General features: G+C 39.5%; 1 protein-coding gene across 1 annotated transcript in view; it reads left to right on the top strand.

Annotated features, from left to right (window-relative positions):
• NELL1 (neural EGFL like 1) overlaps positions 1–23,920 on the top strand; it is a gene marked incomplete at both ends in the record, with an annotated part of 285,943 nt that overhangs the window by 37,686 nt on the left and 224,337 nt on the right. Inside the window, 3 exons of the mRNA XM_079537825.1 lie at positions 16,966–17,062; positions 22,817–22,889; positions 23,143–23,225. Of these exons, the coding sequence (XP_079393951.1) occupies positions 16,966–17,062; positions 22,817–22,889; positions 23,143–23,225 (253 nt within the window). The remainder of the gene's footprint in view (positions 1–16,965; positions 17,063–22,816; positions 22,890–23,142; positions 23,226–23,920) is intronic.

Consider the following 23,920-nt stretch of genomic DNA (forward strand, 5'->3'; position numbering starts at 1 on the left):
GCGTTTAAAGAAAGCCCTTAATTTTGAAAGCACAGCAAACTGCAATAAAATAAGAAAAGGAAAACAAAGCATTAAGCTGAAACAATACGTTGTTAATTATGAACTAATATGGAAGTGGTTGATTGCTGACTGGGGAGTATTAAATGCACTTCTGTAGTTTAGGCACTTGCTGATGTTATGTTTGACTGCGATTGCATTGAAGTGTGATAGCTGAGTGTGCAGTCTGTTCTGTTGTGAACCGCTTCACTCAGCGTACCTGGAAACCTGAACAGAGAGATGTGTCAGAGGCTTTTTAATTTCCTTTCATATAAGCAATGTACGTTTTATTTTGATTTCCACCCACTGCTTCACTTGGGAACTTCTGAGAAATGTGAAAGCTCCTTTTTGCATGCGCAGAACTGGATGCTGTTTATTTTCTGAGGAGTGTTTCTGTCCGTCATTTCACTTGTTTGCTGTAGAAGTTGTGAAGGCTGCAGTAAGGCAGATTGCCGGGATTTCAAGGAATAAAAAAGCCACAAACCTAGAATCTCTCTGCCGCAGAATCTCGTCCGCTGGGGTATGACCTCACGTGTTGAAGACTGGCCATTGCTAAGTTAGTGATCGATGAGGAAACGAAAAAAACCTCAAAATTGGGACCTTTGAAATAGTCTTTAGGAATGAGGAAAACAAACCGTTACTTTCAGTCAGTGCTATTCTAGTGCTGGAATAAGTATCGAAATGTTTTTTTGCCTTCAGTGAGAATATCTGTCCAGCACATGGGTTTTGAAATTGTGACTTGAATGGACAAAGTGACAGCTGATATTTGTTTCTAAAGTCCTTGTTCCATTTAGGTGGACAGAAAAAAGTTATGGGACTACTGTGGGAGTAAGGGCTCACTGGAACATCTGGAAAAGCTTTACTATTCACTTAAGTAACTGTAAGGCACTGATTTAGAAGAAAGCTGCAACCCTTTTTTGCAACTGCATTAATTATTGACAGTAAAAACTTCATCTCAAGCAAGCTTGCTTATTAAATCCTTTTGTTTGGACCCTAAAAGCAATTATGTGCTTTTAAAGCAGTTTTAATTTCATTTAGGCATGAAATGATTGTCTTCATTTCAGTCTTTTGATTTACTTATCTAACATTTATTTGTTCATCTGTTATTATTTCTTGGCTTACCGCAGCGTACTTTTGTTTCTTGGCATAATGAGTTTTGGGACAGATTACTCATCATGTCAATGTCTTTTTTTTTTTTTTTATGAATAGCAAGTGGTGTTCTGGAAGACCATCATATATTTTTTTTTATTGCTGTCTGCCTTCTTGAATACTACATGGAAGGAAGACAGTGCAAAAAGCCTGTCTTGTACAGAATTCTATCCATGGACATGAGAGCTGCATAGAATCGTGGTTGATTTTCTTTACAGTAACAGACAGCAGTAGGTAAATAAGATTATGGAATAAGGTATGGTGTTACATGAGGAGATAAATGTGTATAGATATCTCTGCTAGGTAGCCTTAAGCAGGCCTCATGCATTTATGAGTGTCCTCTAGGCTACTCCCAGCACAGATCCGTACCTAAATGCTGTTTGGCTACGCGTTTGTGCTTGTTTATAACAACTCCTGAATAACGTGATAGGAATAGTTTTTGAAAGCTTGACTTGAGGGCAGATAATAGTAGAAGTTTAAATTAAACAAGAGGGGGGTTTCTGACTCAGCTGTGATGTCTCAGCTCAGTTAATTAGAGACCTTTGTGCATGTTGGTGTTGTAGTTCGCTTTATATTTTAACCTCCTGCATCTTTGGTCTCACAGAACGAATCCACATCTTTTTCATCTTCGCACCAGCATTTCTGGCTGATACTACAGTAAGGTCAGAAGATATGAAAATGGTCTGCTTGGCCTATAGAAGGGCAAGTCAGTGAGGGGTAATTCTGAGCTCTACCAAAACCCTGAAGCTTTCTTAATATTAGAGTCAGGAAAGCTGGAGCTTAATGTGTGTACAGAGTCCAGTGTTAAAGACTGTAGACTTCATGTGTAAATGTCACCATTTTAGGCTGTGGTGGTTTCATTGGCTCTTGGCAAAGTTCAGGATACCTAATGAGAATTGATGCTTTGGCAGACTTAATTGAAAGTCACAGGGAGGGAAAATACAATTGCATCACCTGTCATGCACATCATCCTGCAGAGATGCACTCTTTATTGTGGAATTCGCCGTAACAAGAAGTTAGGTTGAAGAGTATCTGTCTAGAGGAAGAGTTCTGCGCTGTGTTTGTTTCTGCTCCCTGTCTCTTGTTTGTTTATTTTTTAAGAGAAAGAAAAAAATGAAGAAAATTCACCGCTTGGATTACTACTGAATTTCTTCAAGGAAGTTGCAACTTTATAGACTTTCAAATGTGTGTAAATTTGCATAGGAGCATTACTCTTTTTTGGCAACTGGAACACTGTAGACCGTACTTGAAGAGTGATATGAGAATGTGATGCTTTTAAACTTAGCCTGTACGCGAGATTGCTTTGAGAAACTATTTGCATTGGGAGAAATATCCAGACTCCCAAAACTTTTGCTACAGGATTTGCTTTGATACTGAAACGTAGCCTCTAGCTTCTAAAAGCTGCAGATAATAAGAAAGCATTGGGCAATAAACTTTTGAGTTGTAAACAGATAGTTAGATCTACTTGTGTTTTTTCACTGCCTTACCACCCACCTCAATCTGATTTGTTAAATGTCTTTGCCATTTGGTACTTGATTGCCTTTTGGCTTCAACTCAAAGCTGATTTCTGTTTCCTCAGACCTGGCAGGGTTAGGGAAAGCTACCTGAAGCCTTCAGTGCCTTTAAGGGTGATCTTTAAAACAATATAATTGCTGCTACTGTAATGATGTGTATGTGAGGTGGTGGGAAAGTATAAGTATGGAAGGATTGTATTCTTGGGTGCAAGTACAATAGTGATCTTTTGAAATCAGTTCCTACTGTGTCTCATCCTTCTGGTGTTCCTTTGTGAAAGCAGAGTGAGAGCTGTTGCTGAGTTTGGTGCTAGAGCTTGGAGCTGATGGCACACAGGAAGCTACCTGAAAGTCCAGGGTAAAAACTTGTCGATGTCACTGGATTTGGAATGTTTTGATTAGGTTCAGAAAGTTGAGAAAAATGAGAAGACTATATTTGTTATGAATGTCCAGCTGCTGCACAAGTAAAGCCTATGTAAAGCAGCATGGAAATTAGAGTGCTGTTCAGCTCCTTCCATCCCCAATGCTGTGGCATACAAATCTTGTTCTAAGACATTAGTTATGCTTAGAATCTGTACCTCTCCTACTGTAGGGAAAAGGAGATTGTCGGGGTTGCCTTTCTGATGACCATGTAGGCTAACCTAGAGTGACTGTCAGAAGATCATTAAATAAATTGGCCCTAAAGAGTTACTCTGTAATGAAATAGGCTCTGCCAGGCACCTTCCCAGATTTGTTCTCTTTGGAGAGCAGAGGTAAAGGATCCTGCAGTGCATGGCTGTGTTGTCAGGAGATTTTCAACCCCAGGAGATTGTCAGAGCCTGTAATAGCTGCCATTTGCTTTCAGTTTGAGAATTAGTTTTAGCTGTACAGAGTCTGTAATGTCACCAGTGACTGAAGTAGCAGCATGGGGGCTACAGTTTGAACAGGTGGTAGTAACTGTATTAAAATGCTTGTTCCTTAAGCTGTCAATAAAGACGGCACTTCTGAGTTTATATTTTTCAATGTATTTAATTGCTCTGGGGAGGTAAGCTGAAGGCTGCTTGCTTTTTATTTTGGTTCTTTTATTTCTCATCAACCATGCTGCTGCAAAGGTACTCACCTGTGCAGAGTATTGGGGCTCTTTTCTTTCAGCTCTGTCTGCAGGTGTAAAAGGGAGAAGGCAATTTTCTGTGAAAATTAATGCTTTCCAATAGATGTTAGTGTCTTTTCTGTTATGAATCCAGCCCATGGTTTTGATGGATACTCTAAGCTGTTTGATGGGGGAGGTTGGTGAAGTACAAGAAAATGATTATGAAATTGGATAAAGCTAAAGTAGTTTTCATTTGAAATACATGTGGTTGGCATCTTCTACGTTTCCTCTTTTAGAACGGAGCACTAAGGAATAAAATATACATGAGCATCAAAACCTTATTAATTGGGAAAATAAATAATGTAATCCAAACAATGGAATCCAGTACCCCTGAATCCTCATAAATAAGATTTTCCAGCTGCCAGCCTGAAGTTTTCAACTTCTCTTAACCAAACTCAGTGATTTTGATTAAAACAGGCATGTCCAACCTGCAGCCCATTGGCTGGACGTTGCCTGGCACAGCTCACAACGTGGCAGCCCCTTGTGCAATGCTGTCACTGAGCAATGACTAAGCACTGTTGGAGTATTAACCCTAGCTGAGCTGCAGCCAGAGCCAGGAGGAGGGTGCAGTGCAGTGCTGCCTCAAGTTAGGTAAAGAAACTGTATGTGTTTTGGTACACTGGCTAAACACAGACTTGTGAATGGGGAAAAAAAATATGCAGCAGTGCTTTCCATTATGATATGAAATTTGAGAACAGGTTTCAAGATTACATTTTTTTTCTATATTTTTAATTCCATTTTCAATCAGGGTAAAAACATGACCTGCAAGTTTTTAAATAGAATGTATAGAGTTGCAATCAGATATTCAACTCAAAAGTCTGGTCATGTCTCTACCCGATTTTTATAAGCACTGTCTTAGCAGAGAGAAATATCTCTTGGCTCACAGCCACACTGTATTCATATCATTGTTTTTTGGCAGTATGCACATTTGTGAACAATTATTGTCAAGGATGAGGCATAGAAAAAATAAAATTTCATCAAACATCTCTGATGAAACTTTGAGACCTCACTAACAATTGTACCCATTGAATGAGACTGATGTGTTAGAAATGTGCTCTATCAAACAGTGCTGCTGTGCTCATGGCATCAGTTGTAGTTTCCATGGAAATAAATAGGAGGCATTTCTTTTAGAGCAACCTGTATGCAGCCCGAGGCCATTCTTTTTCACTCAATGCATCCTGAGCCAGCTGCATGTTGGACACCTGTGGATTAAAACAATAAATTTCTGAAAATTAAGGAGGCCTTTTGAAGAGAGATTCATTGCTTTACTTTTGAAACACTTTCCCTCAGAAGAGGAGATGGCATGCTGGTAGTGTTATGGAGCTAGGTGTTGAAAACTTCTGCTGTCCCAGACTGTGTCTCCATTCTTAAATCTGTAGCAAAAATTGTCACAGAGCTGGTTGCTTATGCAGAGTGCTCTAATTGTGCATTACAGGTGCACCCAACTTCTCATGTGTGATACTCTGGGTTGGGAGTTTTCACCTACTGATTATTCCTTCTGGTTGACAGAAAAGCAATAACTCTTTAGCATAAGAGAGGTCTCCAGCTGGCTCTTCATGTCAGCTGCTGTCCATCCTGTATTGTTAGAGGTAATGTACTTAAGCTGCAAGGAAATACTAGTATGCATTCAGTTGGACTCAATAAAATATTTATTTTCTCTTAATTTTTTTCTTTATAACTGGGGCATTTCATTGGATACTCAGCATCAGCAGAATGATAGTATGGATGTGACTGATGGCATGTCTTAATCTAGTCTATGTAGAAAACTTCTTAGTTTAACTGTAGATGAACTAGTTAAATTTTTCTTTAGTCTACTGCATTGATAGTATGGGGAGAAGGTTGTAGGTATTTATGCAAGTGCTGAAAAAGTACTATAGAAAACAGGTAATCATAATCTGTAGCTGTGCCTGGCTGCCTTTGCCCGTGTGTAGAAGAAAATAACTGCTTACAGGCAGTACCAGCAAGGTCAGCAGCTGGCTGCCTGGCATAGAGCAGTGCTGCAGCAGGGAGGCTGTGTAGCTCCTGGTCAGAGGGGATGGAGAACGGTAGAGGAAATAGCATTAAACCAAGACTGGTAAGTTTCAGTTGAATTTGTCATTTCATAAAGTATGTGAACAGGTGTATTATCCCATTCTCAGATTTCTGTTATGTTTGTCCTGTATTTTTTAAAGTATTTATTACTTAATCACTTAAGCAGTAATCACTTAAATTGGGATGATTACTTACAAGAGCAGACCCTGAAAAATGTAGCATGCATAATTTGAAATGTATGTGGAGATGAGTTTCTGTGGATCTTTTTCAGGGGAAGTCTCCTGTTGCTTGGTAAGTTTTTCTTTTCATTTGCTGGATTGCTAATGGGGTCACATGGATAGAAGGGAGATGGTCATAACTGGAGAATCAGCTACGTGAAGCAGATAGTTTGGGTTCTTCCTTTCAGATTGTAAAAACAATTATCTTGCACCAACCAGGCAGACCAGGAGAGATCTACAACATAAAGGAACTCTCCTTTGTGGAATGGAATGGTTAGCTGAAGTCTGATTCGGAACTGGAAGTCACAGAGGGTAATACTGGAGCTGAATTGAAAAATGGTAGTATAATTTTAGCAGTTACTTTTATGGAAAGCGTTGGACCTGTGCCAGACTGCAGAGGAGAACCTTCTGAACTACTCAGGAGCTGACTTGAAATCTGAGTCTCCGTACGGCAAATAGTCCACAGTCTTTCCAAATAATGTAAAATCTCCTGAGCACTGTGGGGTATGAGAGTGACCGAGAAAAGAGCAAGGCTGCTCGAGTCTGTGAAACCAGCCTAGAGTTGTCTGAAGTGCTCTGGTTATTGGGAAGCCTTTCTTTGACAGTGTTAAATGGGGATAATTCTGAAAAAGTAATTCTTGGAAATCTAAACTCATCTGGAATCTGCAGGCTATTGCAGAAATATACGGAGGTTGCATGAATCATTTGTTGTTACCTATCGTTTCGCTGCTTGGTGTCCAAGCGAACTGCCAACCCTGAAAGCAGTTAGTGGTTTAGGAATGATTGCATTTGTTTCCTGTGTGTGGAGAGCTGACAGGTGCTCAGAAGTGGAAGGTGTCAAGGTTTGGGGTTTGCATGGCCATGGCAGTAATGTTCCTGCTGCAGTGGTGATATGTTGTCCTCTCTTGCTTCATGTGCCTTGCAGAGCCTCTTGGTATATTTGCAGACTTGCTGTATGTGGGAGATATCTGTCCACTCCTGATATCTTTGAATGGGTCCGTTGAGTATCAGGGTGCAAGCGAGCCCAATACTGAGCATGTGGGGACAACAGAGTGCCTGTGGGGTGAGAACTGCTTTGGAAAAAGGCAGAGGGAATAGCAAAGGCAGTCCTGTATCACATTTCAGGTAGTGAAGTTTGTCTCGGAGCTCAGGAAGTACTCAAATTTTTCATGGACAAGTGTTTAGTGAGCTGTGTTTTTTAATAATGCAGTAGATATTGGCTACAGTGTCTAGTTTTTAGTCACGTGAAGAACCATTACAATTGGTAGCACCAGTACAATGATACTGTGAAGGAGCAGTATTCAGCATAACAGTAAGGTTATGCTATTTCTAGTTTTATGATTGTGTTTTTGTACCTGTGAGATCAGTCACTAATGAAGGAATCAATGGAAGCCGCATTACATAATTGTGCTGCAATTCTAGCAGTATTCACTTCAGCATGGTAAGAATCAAAGCAAATCACTATGCCAACTAATGCAACTGAAGGAACTTCCTCAGCCCTAGCTGACTCCTCGTGTGTCACACCAGCCACTTACCTTAAACTTGACTGAAGGATGTGCTGTAGACTGTCTCCAGGGTGAAATTCTGGCCCCACTGAAGTCTGCAGTGCAAAATCTCATTACTGAGCCATGCTTTCACCTCTAGAGCTTGTCAGATGCTGAAAGAAATGAGCTTCAAACTTGAATGCTGTCCCTGGGTAGTGCTTTTGCCTGTTGGCCTGGGGGTTTCCATCGAAACTTAATTTTAGAACCAATATAATGGCTTGTTCTATGTTTACTGTATGCTTCATACATTTTCTCAGTCATGCCCAATTAGTTATTATGAGAGAGCAAACCACTGAGGATAAAATGGGCAGTTCAAAATCAGTGGGAAAACAGATGAGGGTTATCTGATGAACCTTCAGCGAGAACTGGGGGATGTGAAATGAATCATCCTTGTGCCAGGTTACTGGAACAGCAGTTAATGGGGAGCACTGGCAGCTCTGGGGATAGAGCCATATGCTGTTGTGTAGTGTTGAGACAACTGATGACAGGGCTCTGGTGGGAGCGAGGAAGCACAGGTAGGGTGTTTGTAAGTAAATAAAACTCATGGTCCTCAACCCATAGCTACCTTCAGTCGTTAATGGAAATTAGCTGTGGAATCTGGATGAGATTATTTGACTGCACACAAATCATTTAGTGATCACATGTACGCCTTGGTGAGATGATCCTGTGACAAGATACTCTAAGGCAATTAACTTTTCAGCAGATGATTTCTTTTTTTTTTGGAGGGGGAAAAGAAGCTGTTTAGCAGGAAGGTTGCTTGTGGTTGGTTTATTTTTGAATTTGTGTTTTGTAGCTGTGCAGAAAGGACTTGGAGTTGAGAGCCTGAGTCTTCTCACAGTCACATCTGTCTTACTACTCTAGGTGAAATGACTTTTTAGAGGTTTAGAGTAGCCTTGAAACAGAAAACAGGATGTTCCGTAGGCTTTGTGAAGAAGGGTTTTTTCTAGGCAGTAAACTGCCGGTTGTGAAGACCTGTGTGCTGTGGATCTTGGGCCAGGGACCAGCTTGTCCCTACATAATACAGGTAGGTGTAATGGAAGCCAAGTTTCTGCACTTAACAAATTCAGCAGTTCTCACTTAACAAATGTTTTATGTAGAACACTAACAGTAATCTTAACACTTCATTACGAAATGGAGATTGTTGTCGTAGGCACTTACGAAGAATCATAATGTTACGCGTCAGGAGTAGGTGTAAATACGATTTCGAGATGTGACGTCTTAGGATCTCCCCTGTTCTGATACGTAAGTCATGACATTGGCTTGTGGGCACAGATGATACACAAGGGTACATAAGCTACTGTTTCAGTAAATGCCTTTTACCTCACACCATATTGGTGTCTGTGTGGTGAGATGGCTGGGCCACAACAGGGACAGTGTGAGCCCTGAGCAGATCACAGGAACATGAGGGAGCACGGAAAACTAACAGGAGATAAACCACATAACCGTGGTTTTACTTCTTTGTTCTAATAGATTGTTGTTTAAGGGTTAATATTGCTGCAAAATCTTAAGTACCAGAGATGCTTTGTGCATCTTTATTTCTACCTATTGCTTTCTGATGCAAGATAGATTTAATTATTTACTACTTAATGGGTACTTTAATAGAGTTTTTTTTTAAATCTTATATCTATGTCACTTTATCATTTAAACCCCTCGTACTGCATGTTTTATGCTCTAGCACTCAGCAGTGGTTACTTGCAAGTGGTAAAATGACAGCCAAAACATCTTTGGCAGGTTGGAGAACTTGTTTGAAAAGTTGTATTTGAGCTATTGAGATGTCTGAAGATAAGTAAATTCACATGTAAGAACTGGCCTTGATTTTAAGAAAAGTATGTGCAATATTTCCTCCACTCAAGGTATTTTTTTTGACTCAGACACCGCTTTTAGCTCTGCTATGGCAAAACAGGCTGAATATGGTAAAAGCTGACATCTTCACCAGAAAAAGTGACAAGTGTGTTTATCTTTTTGCTTCAGCTACCTGCAAGTTACATGCGAATCTGATGGTCACAGCCAGGATCAAAGTCACAGGATGTGTACCTCAGAAGTAACAGCTCAAGATAGACTTTAAGAAAAAGTATAAAAAGAAAAAGATTGTCAGAATGTTAATGTGCACTAACCATTTGGGTATTGAGCCCAGCTGGTTTTGTGCTGAGAACCTTGTAATTTTATCACAAGGAAAAAAAAAAAACAACAAATGTGAATAGTGCATAGTGCTCTGGATACGTTGTGTGGAGTAGTTGACCTTGTATTTTGTCCTTTTATGTTTTTTCCTCCCACAACTCTAGAAAGCTCAGATCAAATGGCTGACTTGCTATTTCTGACTAGAGTGAACTTGTGGGGAATGCAGGTCCTTGCAGTCTCAGTGTAGGGCCTTTTTACTTATATGTTGCAGGTACTGGCACACTTTTGATATTGTACGTCTGACTGGCTGCTTTCTGAGTTTCTCATACTTTCAGGAGTGCTGTATCAAGACAGGTAAACACTGCAGCCTTGTAGACAGGGTGTTAACCTCCTATTGAGGGATTCTGGAGGATCTTATCAGGAAACTTTATTTTTTTGTTCATTTCAAATCAAAGTTAATTATATTGATCTTGTTTGTAAAGGTGTTTGAAGGCACCCTGAGATTTCCAGATAAAAGACACCCTGTAGTGTTCTGAGAAGGATGGCTTTCTGCCCTTTGTGGGGCTGATGTTGCATTATTTACTGGGTCTGGTTCTCTTAGAATCAATAACAATGATTGTTTTTAGTCCAGTGCCCCAGCAACACTGCTGTAAGTCAGCAGTAGTTTTGTTATAGTTTTGTAGGAAACTGAAAAGCCTAAGCAGCCTGGTCATCTTATATTTCTATTATTTTCTGTTTAAAAAAAAAAAAAAAAAAAAGCCTCACATGGATGGAAAACATCTCTGTGAAGTTCTGTGTGGAAAGTCCCCCAAACCAGAAATGAATCGTGCTCTTCTAGCCATTTTTCCTTGTTTGTTTCATTTCCTCCTGTTGCTGTGTGATCTTAAAATTTAATTTGCATCTCTTGAATGAAAAAGAGGATGCTAGGAGAGGTTTAGTTAGAGGCGCTTTGTAGTTCTGAATTTAGATTTTAGGTTTGAAATAATTAAGCTGCGAAGTAGATTATGTTCACCTTATCTTGGTAATACTGGAAAATCAGTGAAATCATTTGATTGACAGAATTTGAAAAGAATTTAACTGAGCATGCTAACTTGATTGAGTCTTTACCTGACACATACGCTTACTGAATAGCTGGTTTTTTTTTCTCCTGGGAGTTGAACAGATACTTTTGATTAAATAGTTTGTAGTTACTATTGTATATTCAAAATTTAATCACCAAAAGCTTCCCTCAAAACCTGAAATTTTAATCTATATTGTTTTCCTATTTCCAGTGGTTGTGAACTCTTGTCCTGTGACACATGAGATAACTTAAGAAATCAGAATTTCTATCAGAAAGGTTATTTTTCTGATGCAGAATGTTGGAAATGAAATGAATAATTTAGTTGAAGTTGCTCTAGAACTGCATGCCTGTCAAATAGCGTATCCTAGTTGTGAACACTATTAAAAAAAATATTAGTGTTGATACATTTGCATTGGAAAGTATTTAGCAAATGGGTTGAAGCAGAGTCATATGATATCTTTGTATTTCTTTTCAAGATCATTTCTTAATCCCTTCAGAAGAATAGACTCTAAGACAAATACCAGGAGGTATCTTAAAGCTAGAGACTGACAAAATCAACAGTTTGTGTAGCTGGGATCCAGAAACATGTTGGACAAATGGTCCATGCAATGGACTGTGTTATGAGGACTGATGCTAGCGATTTTGGATGTACTGAGCTGTTTGCAGCCTCACGTGGAGATTGTACCGATGGTCAAGGTCAGCATTCCTCTGAAATAGATAAGGGGAAAATCTAGTGTAAAACATGGGAAGAACTTCCCCCTCTCCTGGTTTACTTTTATTTACTTATTTTTTAATGAAGAAAAGTTTAGGGTGCTATAACATTGCATTACTTTGTATGACTTATCCATATCCTTTATTTTTAAGGGATCTGAGAATACAAGTATATGTAAGGTAAGGAATGATTGCAAGAGAACATGAGCTTTGAGGATCAGGTTTTGAATTGCAAAAATCTGTTTAGATGACTCACCTTGATGTCAGAAAGTGCTCCTGTGCTGTCGCTGGAGGGGCCTGAGGAGTGATTAATTTACAGTAAGATGGATCGTATCCTAGAAACATTTTAGTTTCTTTTGTTAATGAAGAGACGTGAGGGCTAGCTTCTCTGTAGGTGTAAAGTTTTGAGACATTTAAAATTGGATATGATGAATTCAACACCTGGCTGCTACGTGCGAAGTTATAGCTTCATGAGAGTAAGTGTGGCAGTCAGATCATATAAGCCTGTTCTTTGATTAATAAAGAGAAAGGACTGAGGAATGAGGTTCCCACCTTACCTCAGCCACAGCAACATTAGACGGCAGCTCTTAGTTTCCTGATTATACTACTTATAAGTCTCTGATTTGAAATTAGCCTGTAAATATGAGAACATGTATTTATATTTTAGTAACCTACTTGTACTTTAGGCCTGAAAGAATTTGGAATGATATGGCATGCTGCCTTTAAAGTAATTTCTGCAGTTACAGGCTACTGCCAAATTTGAAGCAGTTGCATTTCCTGATCAGTCCGTGTTGGCTTGCTTGTCACAAATTCTTTTTTTGTTCTACTAAATATTTCAGCTATTTTTAACTGCTACTGGCATGGCAAATATTATATGCATGAAGAAGATCTGCTTTAATACCTGGACAGTAGGTCCACTTCCATGGTAACTTTTTCATGTGAAGGTTCACATAAGAAACTATCTTGGTTAAAGTGTTACTCTTCCTACCTTCCAGTATGCGCACATGTAAAATGAGGGAAACAAGATTTCCCTGTTCTACTGGCACATTAATAGGATGGTAAAAATAGTTTTAAAGTTGATTATGTGTAAGGGAGCTGTCTCCTTGTCCAGCAGAGGTGGATTTCTAGAGACAGTCTTCCTCTATGCAAAGAAAAGTGTATGCTTGCAGTTTTGCGCGCGGACGTTTTAGAAATGACTCCTTTCACTCATTCCAAAAGAATCCCCTGATTCTTTTAAAGATTTGCCGTATTACTGTATTCATTATGTCACAGGAGCTTCTTTTGAGCGTGTCCTTGAAAAATGTGTTCCTTTCTAAGAGTCACTTCTAAGCAAGAGTACTTCACAAATCAGTGAGTGCAGAGAAGGCAGATACATAGATTAAAACAAAAGACCTAAAAAATAAAAACAAAAACACTGCAAGACTATCCTAGCTCTTCCTGTATTAGCAGATCTTTTTCTTACTGACTGATTTAGCTAAACAGTGGTTAGTGAGTGTATTTCAAGAAAGAATTGGTTCACTGTTGTATTATTCCAGGTTTATGGTTTAGCTCCTTTGAAGTATGTTGGTGTAAATTAGGTACAAATCAAGCTTTCTCATGGAATGTGAATGCAGTAGTCATAAATCTGCAAGTCTGATGCATGGAGAAGATCTTCTGTTAACTTGGAGACTAGGTCTGCTAGTGCTGGAGGAACTATTCAGTCTTCAGCAGTTTCAAAGACCACTGTTCCCTGGAGTTCTCTTTCAAAACGTTCTTATTCTTGCAAAGTATACTGTACACTGCTTGGGTATCAAAGCAAAATGTATCAGAAAGTGATCTCCCAGGAGCTCTAGAGCAGTACTTCATAAAGATGGAAGTGTAGTAGATACAGCTTAGCTACTCATGCCAAATACCAAGTACAGTCAAATGTGGATAAAGCTGTGGAAGAAGACACACCTCAGCCCGGAAGAATCAAGTAAGGAGATGTGAATGAAGCAAAAGCTTAACGTATCAATGTAGCTGTAAACAAACAAAAAACAAAACAAAACCACAAAAAAAACCCCGCAACAACCCAAAACAAACAAAAAAGCCTTTTGCTATTCAGCAGGTTATCAGTCTGAAGCACGCTTCCTTGCACAAGAAAGTCAATGCAGGAAAGAGGAGGAGTAGAGCAAAGGCTTTTTCATGTTTAACAGACAATAATTATAATAGAATTTCAACTCTAGGTAGTAACTTCTGTCACTTCACTTTGAGATGGGTTACAGAATGCTTATGCTCTACAGGTTTTTCCTCAGTGTAGAAAATAAATGAATAATCAGTAGCTACTCAGAGGCTTGGAAGAGGTGTAAGCACGTGGGTAATCTACACGTCTGGGTGAAACACTGTTCCCTGCGAATGTGTGGGTGGTTGTTTTTACTTTCTGTAGCCTGCTACAGATTTTTTGCTATTCTTATAAATTCATGTGTAGTTTTTGACCTTTTCCTTTGCCGAGAGTATGAGGAGTATTACAATAGCATGTCTGCATGCTTGCTGATGTTTAACAGCAAGCAACAGTAAAGTACATTCACTTTGCTCATGAACCAAATAGCATGATCCAGGATATCTTTTCACCTGGGAAAGTAAGTACCAACCTACCTCTTATGCCTTCTTTTGAATCCCAACTTACTTAACGGGCATATCCATGGAGATTAGTTATTTTTTATTCAGTAACAGACAGATGTAAGGTCCTGCACTTTGGTCACATCAACCCCATGCATCGCTTCAGATTTGGGGCAAAGTGGGTGGAAAGCTGCATGGAGGAAAAGGCCCTGGGGGTGTTGATTGACACTTGGCTAAATATGAGCCAGCAGTGTGCCCAGGTAGCCAAGAAGGCCAATGGCATCCTGGCTTGCATCAGCAATAGGGCAGCCAGCAGGAAGTATTTGATCATCCCTAGCCCCTGAACTTGGCTCCGGTGAGGCCACAGCTTGAGTGCTGTGTTGAGTGTTGGGCTCCTCACTACAGGAAATGCAGTGAGGCCCTGGAGCATGTCCAGAGAAGCGTACTGAAGCTATGAAGGGTCTGGAGCACAAGTCTTATGGGAAGCAGCTGAGGTAACTGGGTTTAGTCTGGAGAAGAGGAAGCTCATCTGCCTGATAGTTGCCTGGGCTGTGGCAAGGTGGGGATTGGCTTCTTCTCCCATGTAACAGCCGGAAGATTTGGCGTGATGGCCTTAAGTTGTGTCAGGGAAAGTTCAGATTCGATATTAGGAAGAATTTCTTCTTAGAGAGTGGTGAGGAGCTGGAGCAGGCTACCATGACAAAAGTTCAGTCACTGACCCTGGAGGTGCATAGGGAAAGGGTAAATGTGGTACTCAGGGGCATGGTGTAAGTGGGCAATATTGGTGGTGGGTACAGAGTTGGGTTAAGTGATCTTGGAGGCCTTTTCCAACCTCTATGATTCTGTTCTTGAATGTAGTTACACTGTAACCTATAACTTGTCTGAGTAAATGAAAATAAAACATTCTTGAATATCCACAAATTAAAGGATGTTATACTTAAGAGAAATTCCGATTGTAGTAATGTAATTCGGCGACTGGCTTTCTTGAGAACCTCAATTCTTTGTTCCTTGTTCAGTATTTTACAGCATTTGAATAGATCTTCAATTTTACATGAGGCATGGCGGAAGGGTTCTGCTTACACTTTAAAATATTGATAAAGATAGCGCATGTCAAATGCCTGTAATTCTTAAAGCTCTTTAAAAGAATACCAACTTGTTTTACCTGTTCAAACAACAAAACAACTCGGCGTAGTAATTTTTTGGAGATAGTAACAAGTAATTAACTAGTAGAGGCATACATTTCTGGAGCTTTGAATGTATCATGTTGATGGAATGTGATGAATTAGAATTGATTGTAATTATAATAAACTTGAGCAATAAAATGTTGACTGTTAGAATGCATCATCTGACTCGTGCTAACAGTTTTCATGTAACTGTTTTGTTTCTAGCAGTGGTAGTGGTTCTTTCTACTAAGTCATTTTCTTTTCAGGATTAGCAAACTCAGCACATATGATTCTTTGCACTTAACTTTGTAGAGCTTTCTTGAAGTTCTTTCATACTGGAAGGTCTTTTTAGGTCCCTGCAAATGTATAAATTTTCTGACAGCATGGCAGTACACAACACAAAAACTAATGATTATTCTAGGTGAGCCTGAGCTAGAAAAGCTTGGACACTAAATGGGAAAACTATTATGTAATGGGTTGTGTTGAATGCCTTGCTTTTTTTTTCTTGGTGTTCATTTTTGTTCATTTTTTACATTCAGTCTAAAACTGTAGTTTTAAAGAAAAAATGCAAATCACTCCTTCAAAGATGTAAGTACATCGTGGGACTTGGCACATTTGGAGTTTTTCTACTGGCTGTCATGTTGGTATGATAACAGAGCAGCATGCACCACTTTGAACTGGACAGTAGTGGAAATATGTCATCTTTCAGTAATCCTTATTAAATGTGCTGGTTTTGTTCTGAAGCAGTAAGTTTGTGATGCCCACCTGTGGAACACGGTAACGTGAGATTCTAGAGTCTGTAATATCTTTGATCTTGAATTTTTCGTAACCCAGTGCAATGATATCATCATTGTAGTGGTCTGACTTGCTGAAGAAGGTATGAAGTAAACTCCTTTACCGATTTCCTAAAAATAAACAATAAAAAAAAAAAAAAAAATCAAGTCTTTTTAAAACTCCAGATGCTTCTTGAATTTCAAAACGCATTATTACAGCAACTTAACCATGATTTGATTCTAGGAATTTGAGATAGAGATTACTGCGTTCATGTGCAAGTTTTTGCAGTCTGTAAAGCCTGAGCAAATAGAAGAAGTTTCTATTCTTTATCAGGTCTGTGCCATTGGTGTGAGCAAACTGGCTGTGTAACAGAGGCAGAACACATGGAGAATATGTATGCAAGCCAAATGAGTTCTGGAGCACCTGTAAACTGGAGAAGTGGATAAATTGGCAAGTCCAGGCACAAGGATGGATAAAATAGTCGTAAAGCCTAAAAGGTTATGGGAGTATGAGGTGGAACAAATGGCCTTTGCAAAGTTCATTCAAAATTCGAGACTGTGTGAAAATACTGAGATGTTATTTCTCTGGTTGGATCTTGTTTATGTCAGCTGTTCTTCCTCAGGACTTGTAGCTGAGTTTGAAGTAGACTACTAAGGATAGGGTGGTTTCCCATTTTGTTTTCCCTAGCAGAGTGGGTTCTGGCATTGTGCTTCTTCAGTTTAGCACTGCACAGTTGCACAAGGGAAACTGCAATTTTCTTGAGTCATTTAATTGCTGCTTATAAGATTATTATGCAACTGCAAAACTGTCAGTGATAAACATTGTGTTTAATGGCGGGTTTAGTTCTTGTTCTGCTTCATACTTTTTGTTGCTGTCTGAATTTGAGTAGGAATTTTTCTGAGTTAAAATAGTATTTGAGTAATGGTAATGCTTTCCCTCTGCAGGATTTATGAACGCATCATTGATCCCCCAGAAACAAATCTGATACCTGAAAGTAATTTATGGCTTGGACAGAGGAACAGGAAACATGGTTTCTTTAAGGTAAGCAGATATGAAATAGTGCATGAAGTAGGAAACTAGGTAGGCAATGAAATATTTTTGATTAGTTATCTTACACTCCTTGATGTGATTTGTATGAATTTCAGCTGAAACCAATGGGCCTGGGATTTGGGACAGGTCCTACACAGAAGAATCTGTTTGTGTAAGGTAGAATACTGTAGCTACTGGCTGAAATGCTGAGTATGTTGTGGTTTGGTTCCTTACTTGGGGTTTCACCCACCCACTGTGCCTTGCCTTGCCACTCCTGTGTTCATAATGAGACTGTTGACAACATCAGAGACGATGGCTTTAATCTTCAAAATTTTCCAAAGCAAAGGCTGAGCTGTAGGCTCCTGTCCAGTCTTAATCCCTTTTGGAGACTTGTCTCTCCATGACTTTATTAGCAGAGTATCCTCACATGATGCTTGAGGGTGTCTGTTCTTTGTTGCCTTTTCCAGCATTGGCTTCCAGATTAGAGGAGATCTCCTAGGCCGTGCTCCTGCAGTCTTTGTCAGATACTCGTTGTTTTTGTGCAGTGCCTGTGCCTTGCTGCAAAACAGTAGATTTTCTGTTTCTGGAATAACTTCATTTCTCTGTATTTTTCTCAGACAAGCACGTCATGTCTCAGCAGAGTGAGTAATGGGTGGCTGGGTTTTGTTTATAAGCTTCTTTGTCCTTTTGGAGCTCCAAGCCCAGGCTACTTGTAAGGCTGACTAGCTGGCAGGGTGGTCTTACCATTTATAAGTCTTCCCAAGATACTGTCATTGAATATGCCAGTACATCCATGTGAAATAAAAATTTGTGAAGGAAAGATAAACGACCAAAGGCTTGAAAAGTTCTCTCGTATATATTTCATTTAGTCTTTTTTTTTTTTTTTGGCTTTTGGTGATCCTGTATGATTTTGATTGATTTTCAATTGCAGAACCAACCAACAAAAAAAACCCTCCTCCACCAGAAGCAATCTACAGAAAAACTGTCACTATTTCTTCAGGTTTTGGTTAACAAGCCATGGACTATCTATCAGTAAAAGAGCCTATATGGTGTATTGATAGTCCAATCCGTATATCCTTGATATTGGCATGGATTTGTTGCCAAGGTGATTTACTGCCCACTCGGTTCACTTTGAAGCAGTCAATTCGTAAGATAATTCTACCAGTTGCTGCATTTTTGAGGACCTTGCCTCAAAGCCTCAACCTCTTGAGAAGCTAGGAAGTTTATTTTTATGCTAAAATTATTTAGGGTAGGATTGTTGTAGCAAATAATAATTTTAATTGTGAAACAGATAAAAGCTAACTTTTCTTTCGTGTTAAATTACGGTCGAAGAGTTGCTCTGAACCTGGAGTTCATTCCATCTTTGAGCAGCTGGCTGTCACTGTAAAGTGAAATTGATAGCATTATTTTATTTTACAGCTGCTGTTTTTTTACCTCAGCTGCTTCCCGTAATTCCACAGATGGTAAACATATGTTTATAGCTATGTAGGAAAAAAAAAGTCATTTTGGATTTGCTCATCTTAAATTCTCATTTTATGCAGACATCCGATGCCTCAGAACTCTGGTATATTATGTAATTGTAAATTAATATTTCAACGTATTAACACTTCGGAAGCAGCAGGGTAGCTAATGATATGCTAATGAGCTGACCATTTTTATTGATCGTAATGAAACTCAACAGGTGCCTTTGCTTCATGCATGCTTAAATATTTCTCTAACTTTCTTCGGGGCAGAAATAGAATTGGTTGTATTTTTTTAATCCTGCTTTATAGTTTTAGAAGTCTTATTTTTGTATGTTGCTCATACCAAAAACTTGGGGCTTTGCCATTTTGTAAAGAGTACGCATCCCTTTCTGTATATTTACATGGTCAGCAGGACCCTCCCGTTCTTTTTCAGAGCAATTTGTTTCACCATTTTAGCATATAAATAAATAGATCTGTTTTCCGTAGTGCAAACAGTGCTCTTCAGGGAAATAAGAGCATTAAAGAAGAATTAGCATATTTTGTGTTTGTATGAAAAAGCACTGGATACTGTTCTAAGCATCATCTGTGCTGTTGCAAAAATAATCTTATTTTAATGGTAGCTAGTTAATTAATTGTTCTTTCTTTCACTCTGTAAGTGAATAGCATTAGAGTACGTTCTACACTAATTTCAAATGATGATTCTTCAGTGTATCGGAAGAGCAAGGGGAAGGATGTGGTCTTCTAGTAGAATATTTCTAAGGCACAGCGGCTGCTCAGTGGCTGCCATTTTCCTTATGTTTTGTTCCCAGTTCTTACTCTCAGTGATTATTCCACAAGTAAGCTTGCTGGGGAATTAAGTGCTGTACGGCGTAATGAAGGGAGTGGAGGTGTCAGCCTCCGACTAGGATCTCTCGCTATGTAGTTTGATTGTTATGGCCAAACATTTGGAATTCAGAGAAGGCTGAGTAGTTGTGGCGTATCACCGGTGGGAGCTAATGCAGACCAAATTTAATACAGCTAGATCTGTTTGGTTTGAAGGGAATCTCATGAATTTCGTCCTTTGAAAAACACGCATAGATCCTTTGGGCTTCTTTGTGTGGCCCAGAAGCGAGATTTGTTTTAGTGCTAAAGAATACTCATATAATGAGATTGGGAAACAAAAGGAAAGAAAGATGGTGATACCAGGTTTGCAGAAGGCACTTATTCTAGGATGGAATTGATGGCTGTCGTTGTCAGAATTACTTGCAAAAATTCATTTTGTCATTGAGGAGCACCCTTCCCCTTAAGTTTCCCTCCAAATACTACTGCAGAAATGAGCTTGTTAATGCATTGCTGTCTAAATGATCCTTGTTGAAAGACTGTAATTTTCAGATCTGCTCTAGAAGGCTTTGATCTTACAATCCCACTGTTGTTTCTGAGGTACAGCAGGTGCTTTGTGTTTTAACTGTACATCATCATATGTGCACTCAGGCCTCTGTAGTCGTTTTGGTCCTGTAGTTGTAAGGAATAAGGTGAAGTCAGTTGTTCAGGTGCCTGCCATGGAGTTCTTCACTGTGTAGAGGAGCATAATGCTGATGTGGTGCTTGTCTAGTGGGGTTGCTGTAGCACTGCCTAGACATGGGGCTTAGAGAGCAGCTGCTGAGACATCTGTGCAGAGTCTATTACCAACTTTAGCCTATGCATTTTACACGGCTGTAAGGCCTGCAGTCTTTGAGGCAGAAATAGGTTTTAAACAGGGTGAAAAGCAATGGAGGAAGTGAAAATGTGGAAATAAAGGGCTTGTGCATTGCATGGGTCTTTACATAGTGTGTGGGATAAATCCTCCATGTAGTATGGATATGAAAAGTGCAATAAATAGGGCTTTTGTGTTTGTAAATCCTCGTGGGATGGGCTTGGTATTTAGTGCCACAAACCTGAATTTAGTCTTGCTGCTGGTAATCTGTGCAGATGGAGGATCTTCACACTAGAGCATCATGAAGCTCTGGCTGTAGTTATAAGCTTAAATATCAAAGATAAATGGTGATGTTTCCTTGGGAAAGGAACAAAGAAGATTTTGACACCTGATATCTCTCTGTCAAGGCCAAATTCTCATATCTTACCACAGAATGTGGATTGAGAAACTCTGCCTGGTGCTAAACTAAACTAGGGATTTGCCCCCTGGGAGCTGTGCATGCCTAATTCTTCTGGCTGCAGCTGTAGGAAGCTCTAAGCAACCTAGACTTAATGCTGAAGGAGGAATAGTCCAGGTTCCTTCATAAGTGTTGCAGTAATTATGGCTGTAATAAGCTTTTGCATGTAATGAACTCTTTCTGTTAGAAAGAATACATCAGCGAAATCTGTGCTCCTTCGAGTTAAAGGGTCACTTCTGTATTTGATCGTGGTAACTCTGTTTCAGAAGGGTTTTTTGGTATAGAAGGCATCTGTCCTGCTAAATTGGTGTTCTTACATCAACCCATAGTAACATGTTTTCATGTAGCCAGGAAAAGAGACAGAAATATGTTTCCTCTTCAGGTTGTTTGTCCTCTTGGGGCTACTAAAGAATGCAGAAGACAAAATTCTAGCAAATGAGATTATCCCCACACCCCTCTATCTGTGTTTGAGTGCGTATCTGTCCAAACGACGGCACAGAAGTGGAGATATAATGCAAATGTGATGAAAATTCCTTACACACTTACTGAAGAGAAAAAAAACAAAGCAAAAGAAAAGCATTGCTTTTCTCTGGATGACTTCTTAACTCCATGTGATGCTACACTGAAACTTTGTAAACTCATCTTTTCGTGATTAAGCCTTTTGCTGGAGAGGTTCAAGCCCTGAAATGTGTTTTTGTACCTCAGCTTCTGATTTCTTACTGATAACTACTAGCAGAAAGTGCATAAAATGGCTTTCAGGATGTTTCTTTTCCTGTTGACAGCCTTGCTTCTCATTATTACGATGGTTTCATTATTCTCGTAGATGAAAAGGTTAATAAATATATACACTTCTGCAGGAAAGACAGTGTGATCTGATTATGTCTATTAATATTTTTAGTTAATATTTCATCATAAAGCAGTAAGACAGTGCTTCTCATTACCTTCTGCTGTCTTAGAAAGCGAATATGTAAATGTGAAATGTTGCTGCATTTGCAGGGCTTCAAGCACAATGGCCTATATTTTATTTATGGATTGAAGTGAGCATTTTGAGCAAGTGACTGCCCTTAGTCTGCAAAAACTGCTTCACTGCGAGTTAACCAAAAACTATAGTGATCTTAGAAATCAGTAATTTAATTAGGTAATAACTGCCATGATCTTTAATTTGGAAGGAAATGTATTAAATTCTTCTGTGTCTGGGAGGAGACAGGCGTGTCATTCTGTCTGATGAACAGTCGGGGAAATGTAAATTGCAGTGCTTGCAGTCCCTTGTGTTCCCTTGCTCCTCTTACTTAATGACCATGCCATTATTAAAGAAGTTAGTGGGTGCTGGGGAGTAAGCAGGCTACACAGTACAAAAAAAAGTGCAGGAAGAGCTTTGCACTGAGTGAATGCACCTCCAGCATGTTTAGGCTACTGGACACATTTAGGGTTTCTCAAGGCAGACGTGTGCAGGGAATACAGGGTGATGCTTTGAGTCCTCTGCTTTTGTCAGGGATTCCTTTGCAACTCAGAGATAACTTGCAGGCTGGTACTGGATCTTCTGGTACTTTCTCCTGCCCTGCTTGGTCTGATCTCTGAGCCTCACGTGACATGCAGTCTGTTCCTGACCTTGCAGTCCTGATTTCCTCTAGCCCTACACAAGGGATCTCTCCATTTGCCTGGGTTAGAAAGCAGATTTAATTCTAACTGATGGTGTGATTACATGAACTGTTAGCTGAGATACAAAGCCAGCAGGCTGCACGACCCAACAGTTAAAATATAGATGCTTACCTCTTGCTCTTTATACTGTTCCTTGTATAATGATAGATTTCACAGTCTTGTCTGGCTAAATCACTAGAGAGTAGTGCTGTGGTGGGTGTTTTATTTTCTTGTGGTCAAGTGTCTTGTGTAACGGGTATTATTTAATGTATCTTTTCACTTGTTCGGTCCCATTTTGAGACATTTAAGCAGCTTACACTTGATTGCAAAACACAAAACTAAAAAAAGCATGGTATGAAAATTACACAAGAAGCTAGGGAGGAAGAGTTGCTGTTTTTTTTCATCATCTTGAGCTATATTCCACGTTAGCAGACTGCACTGGTCTCTTCTTTGTACACCATCAACAACTGACTTATGACACAGGTCAAAGTGAATGTTTGTATTCTGTATTACCAGTTATCTCTTCTTTTACAAAGGGTGTTATTCAAGATGTGAAAGTTGTCTTTATACCTAATGGATATATAACGCAGTGTCCTAATCTGAATCGCAGTAAGTATTATTTTCTAAATCTCTTTTTTTAATGTGGATGATTTTTTTATTCTTGAAGAAAATATATATATTTTTTCAGGATTGTCATTCTTGCGTGTGCTGACACAATGTCTGTAAACAGATTGTATTTTATGTGCAGATAAGCAGCATGTGACATGTTAGCTGTGTGACAGACTTTATTTATTTATGGGTTATTTCCCTCTTTCTCCTCTTTTCCTCCCTTCCTTTTTCTTTTTAAACTTCCTTTATTGAGCATGCCCAACCTGCAGTGATTTCTTAAGCCTGGTGCAAGGAATCATGGATTTACAAGAACTCCTGGCGAAAATGACTGCAAAAGTAGGTACCTAAACATCTTTGTCAATTCCCTCTTTCTTTTTGGACTAAGACCATCATATAAGTCTGTGTTCCTTTTGCAGTTATTTTATGTTTTCATGGTAGAGCTGTTTTTCCCCTCTTTCTGCCAGTAGCCCTATCTGCAGTGGACTTAAGGAGACAGTTTCGTGGATGTCACTTAATTCTCATACAGCTTCTATTGTCTGGCGCAGCATTTGGTAGCTAGCGACAAAATGCCTGAGGTTTGATTTCTGTGAGAAACCTTAGCTTGATTTTCTTTTCCATGCTGAGGGATAAATGTGGAAACAAAGGAGTGAAATCCCTCAACAATTTCCTCACCATGTGATTCTGTCAGTGTGTGGTTTTGCCTGTGGGGAGTCCTGTGAAATCTTCAGGACTGGTATCGTTTCTCCTTGGGAGCTGAAATGAGGAAATGTCTTTAAATCTGCTGGCTGTGCTGATCTCAACACCTTTGATCAATGACTTTTACAGTAGAAGTGAATTCAGCTCCAGTTAGGCAGAGTGGTGTTTGGTTTTCTTTTTTCTTCCCCTTCTGTTTTGGACTGGGGAAATGATGAATGGGAAGCTGCAGCGATTTTTGCTGGGGACTTTCCTTAGGCTCTGCTCCCACACTGTGCAGCCAATGTCTGTCTTACCTAAAGCCCTTCAGCTCAGGCTGTGGTCAAGTTCCAGGTTAG

This window comes from Tetrao urogallus (assembly GCF_951394365.1).
Source record: "Tetrao urogallus genome assembly, chromosome: 6".
In the NCBI taxonomy this organism is placed as follows: domain Eukaryota; kingdom Metazoa; phylum Chordata; class Aves; order Galliformes; family Phasianidae; genus Tetrao; species Tetrao urogallus.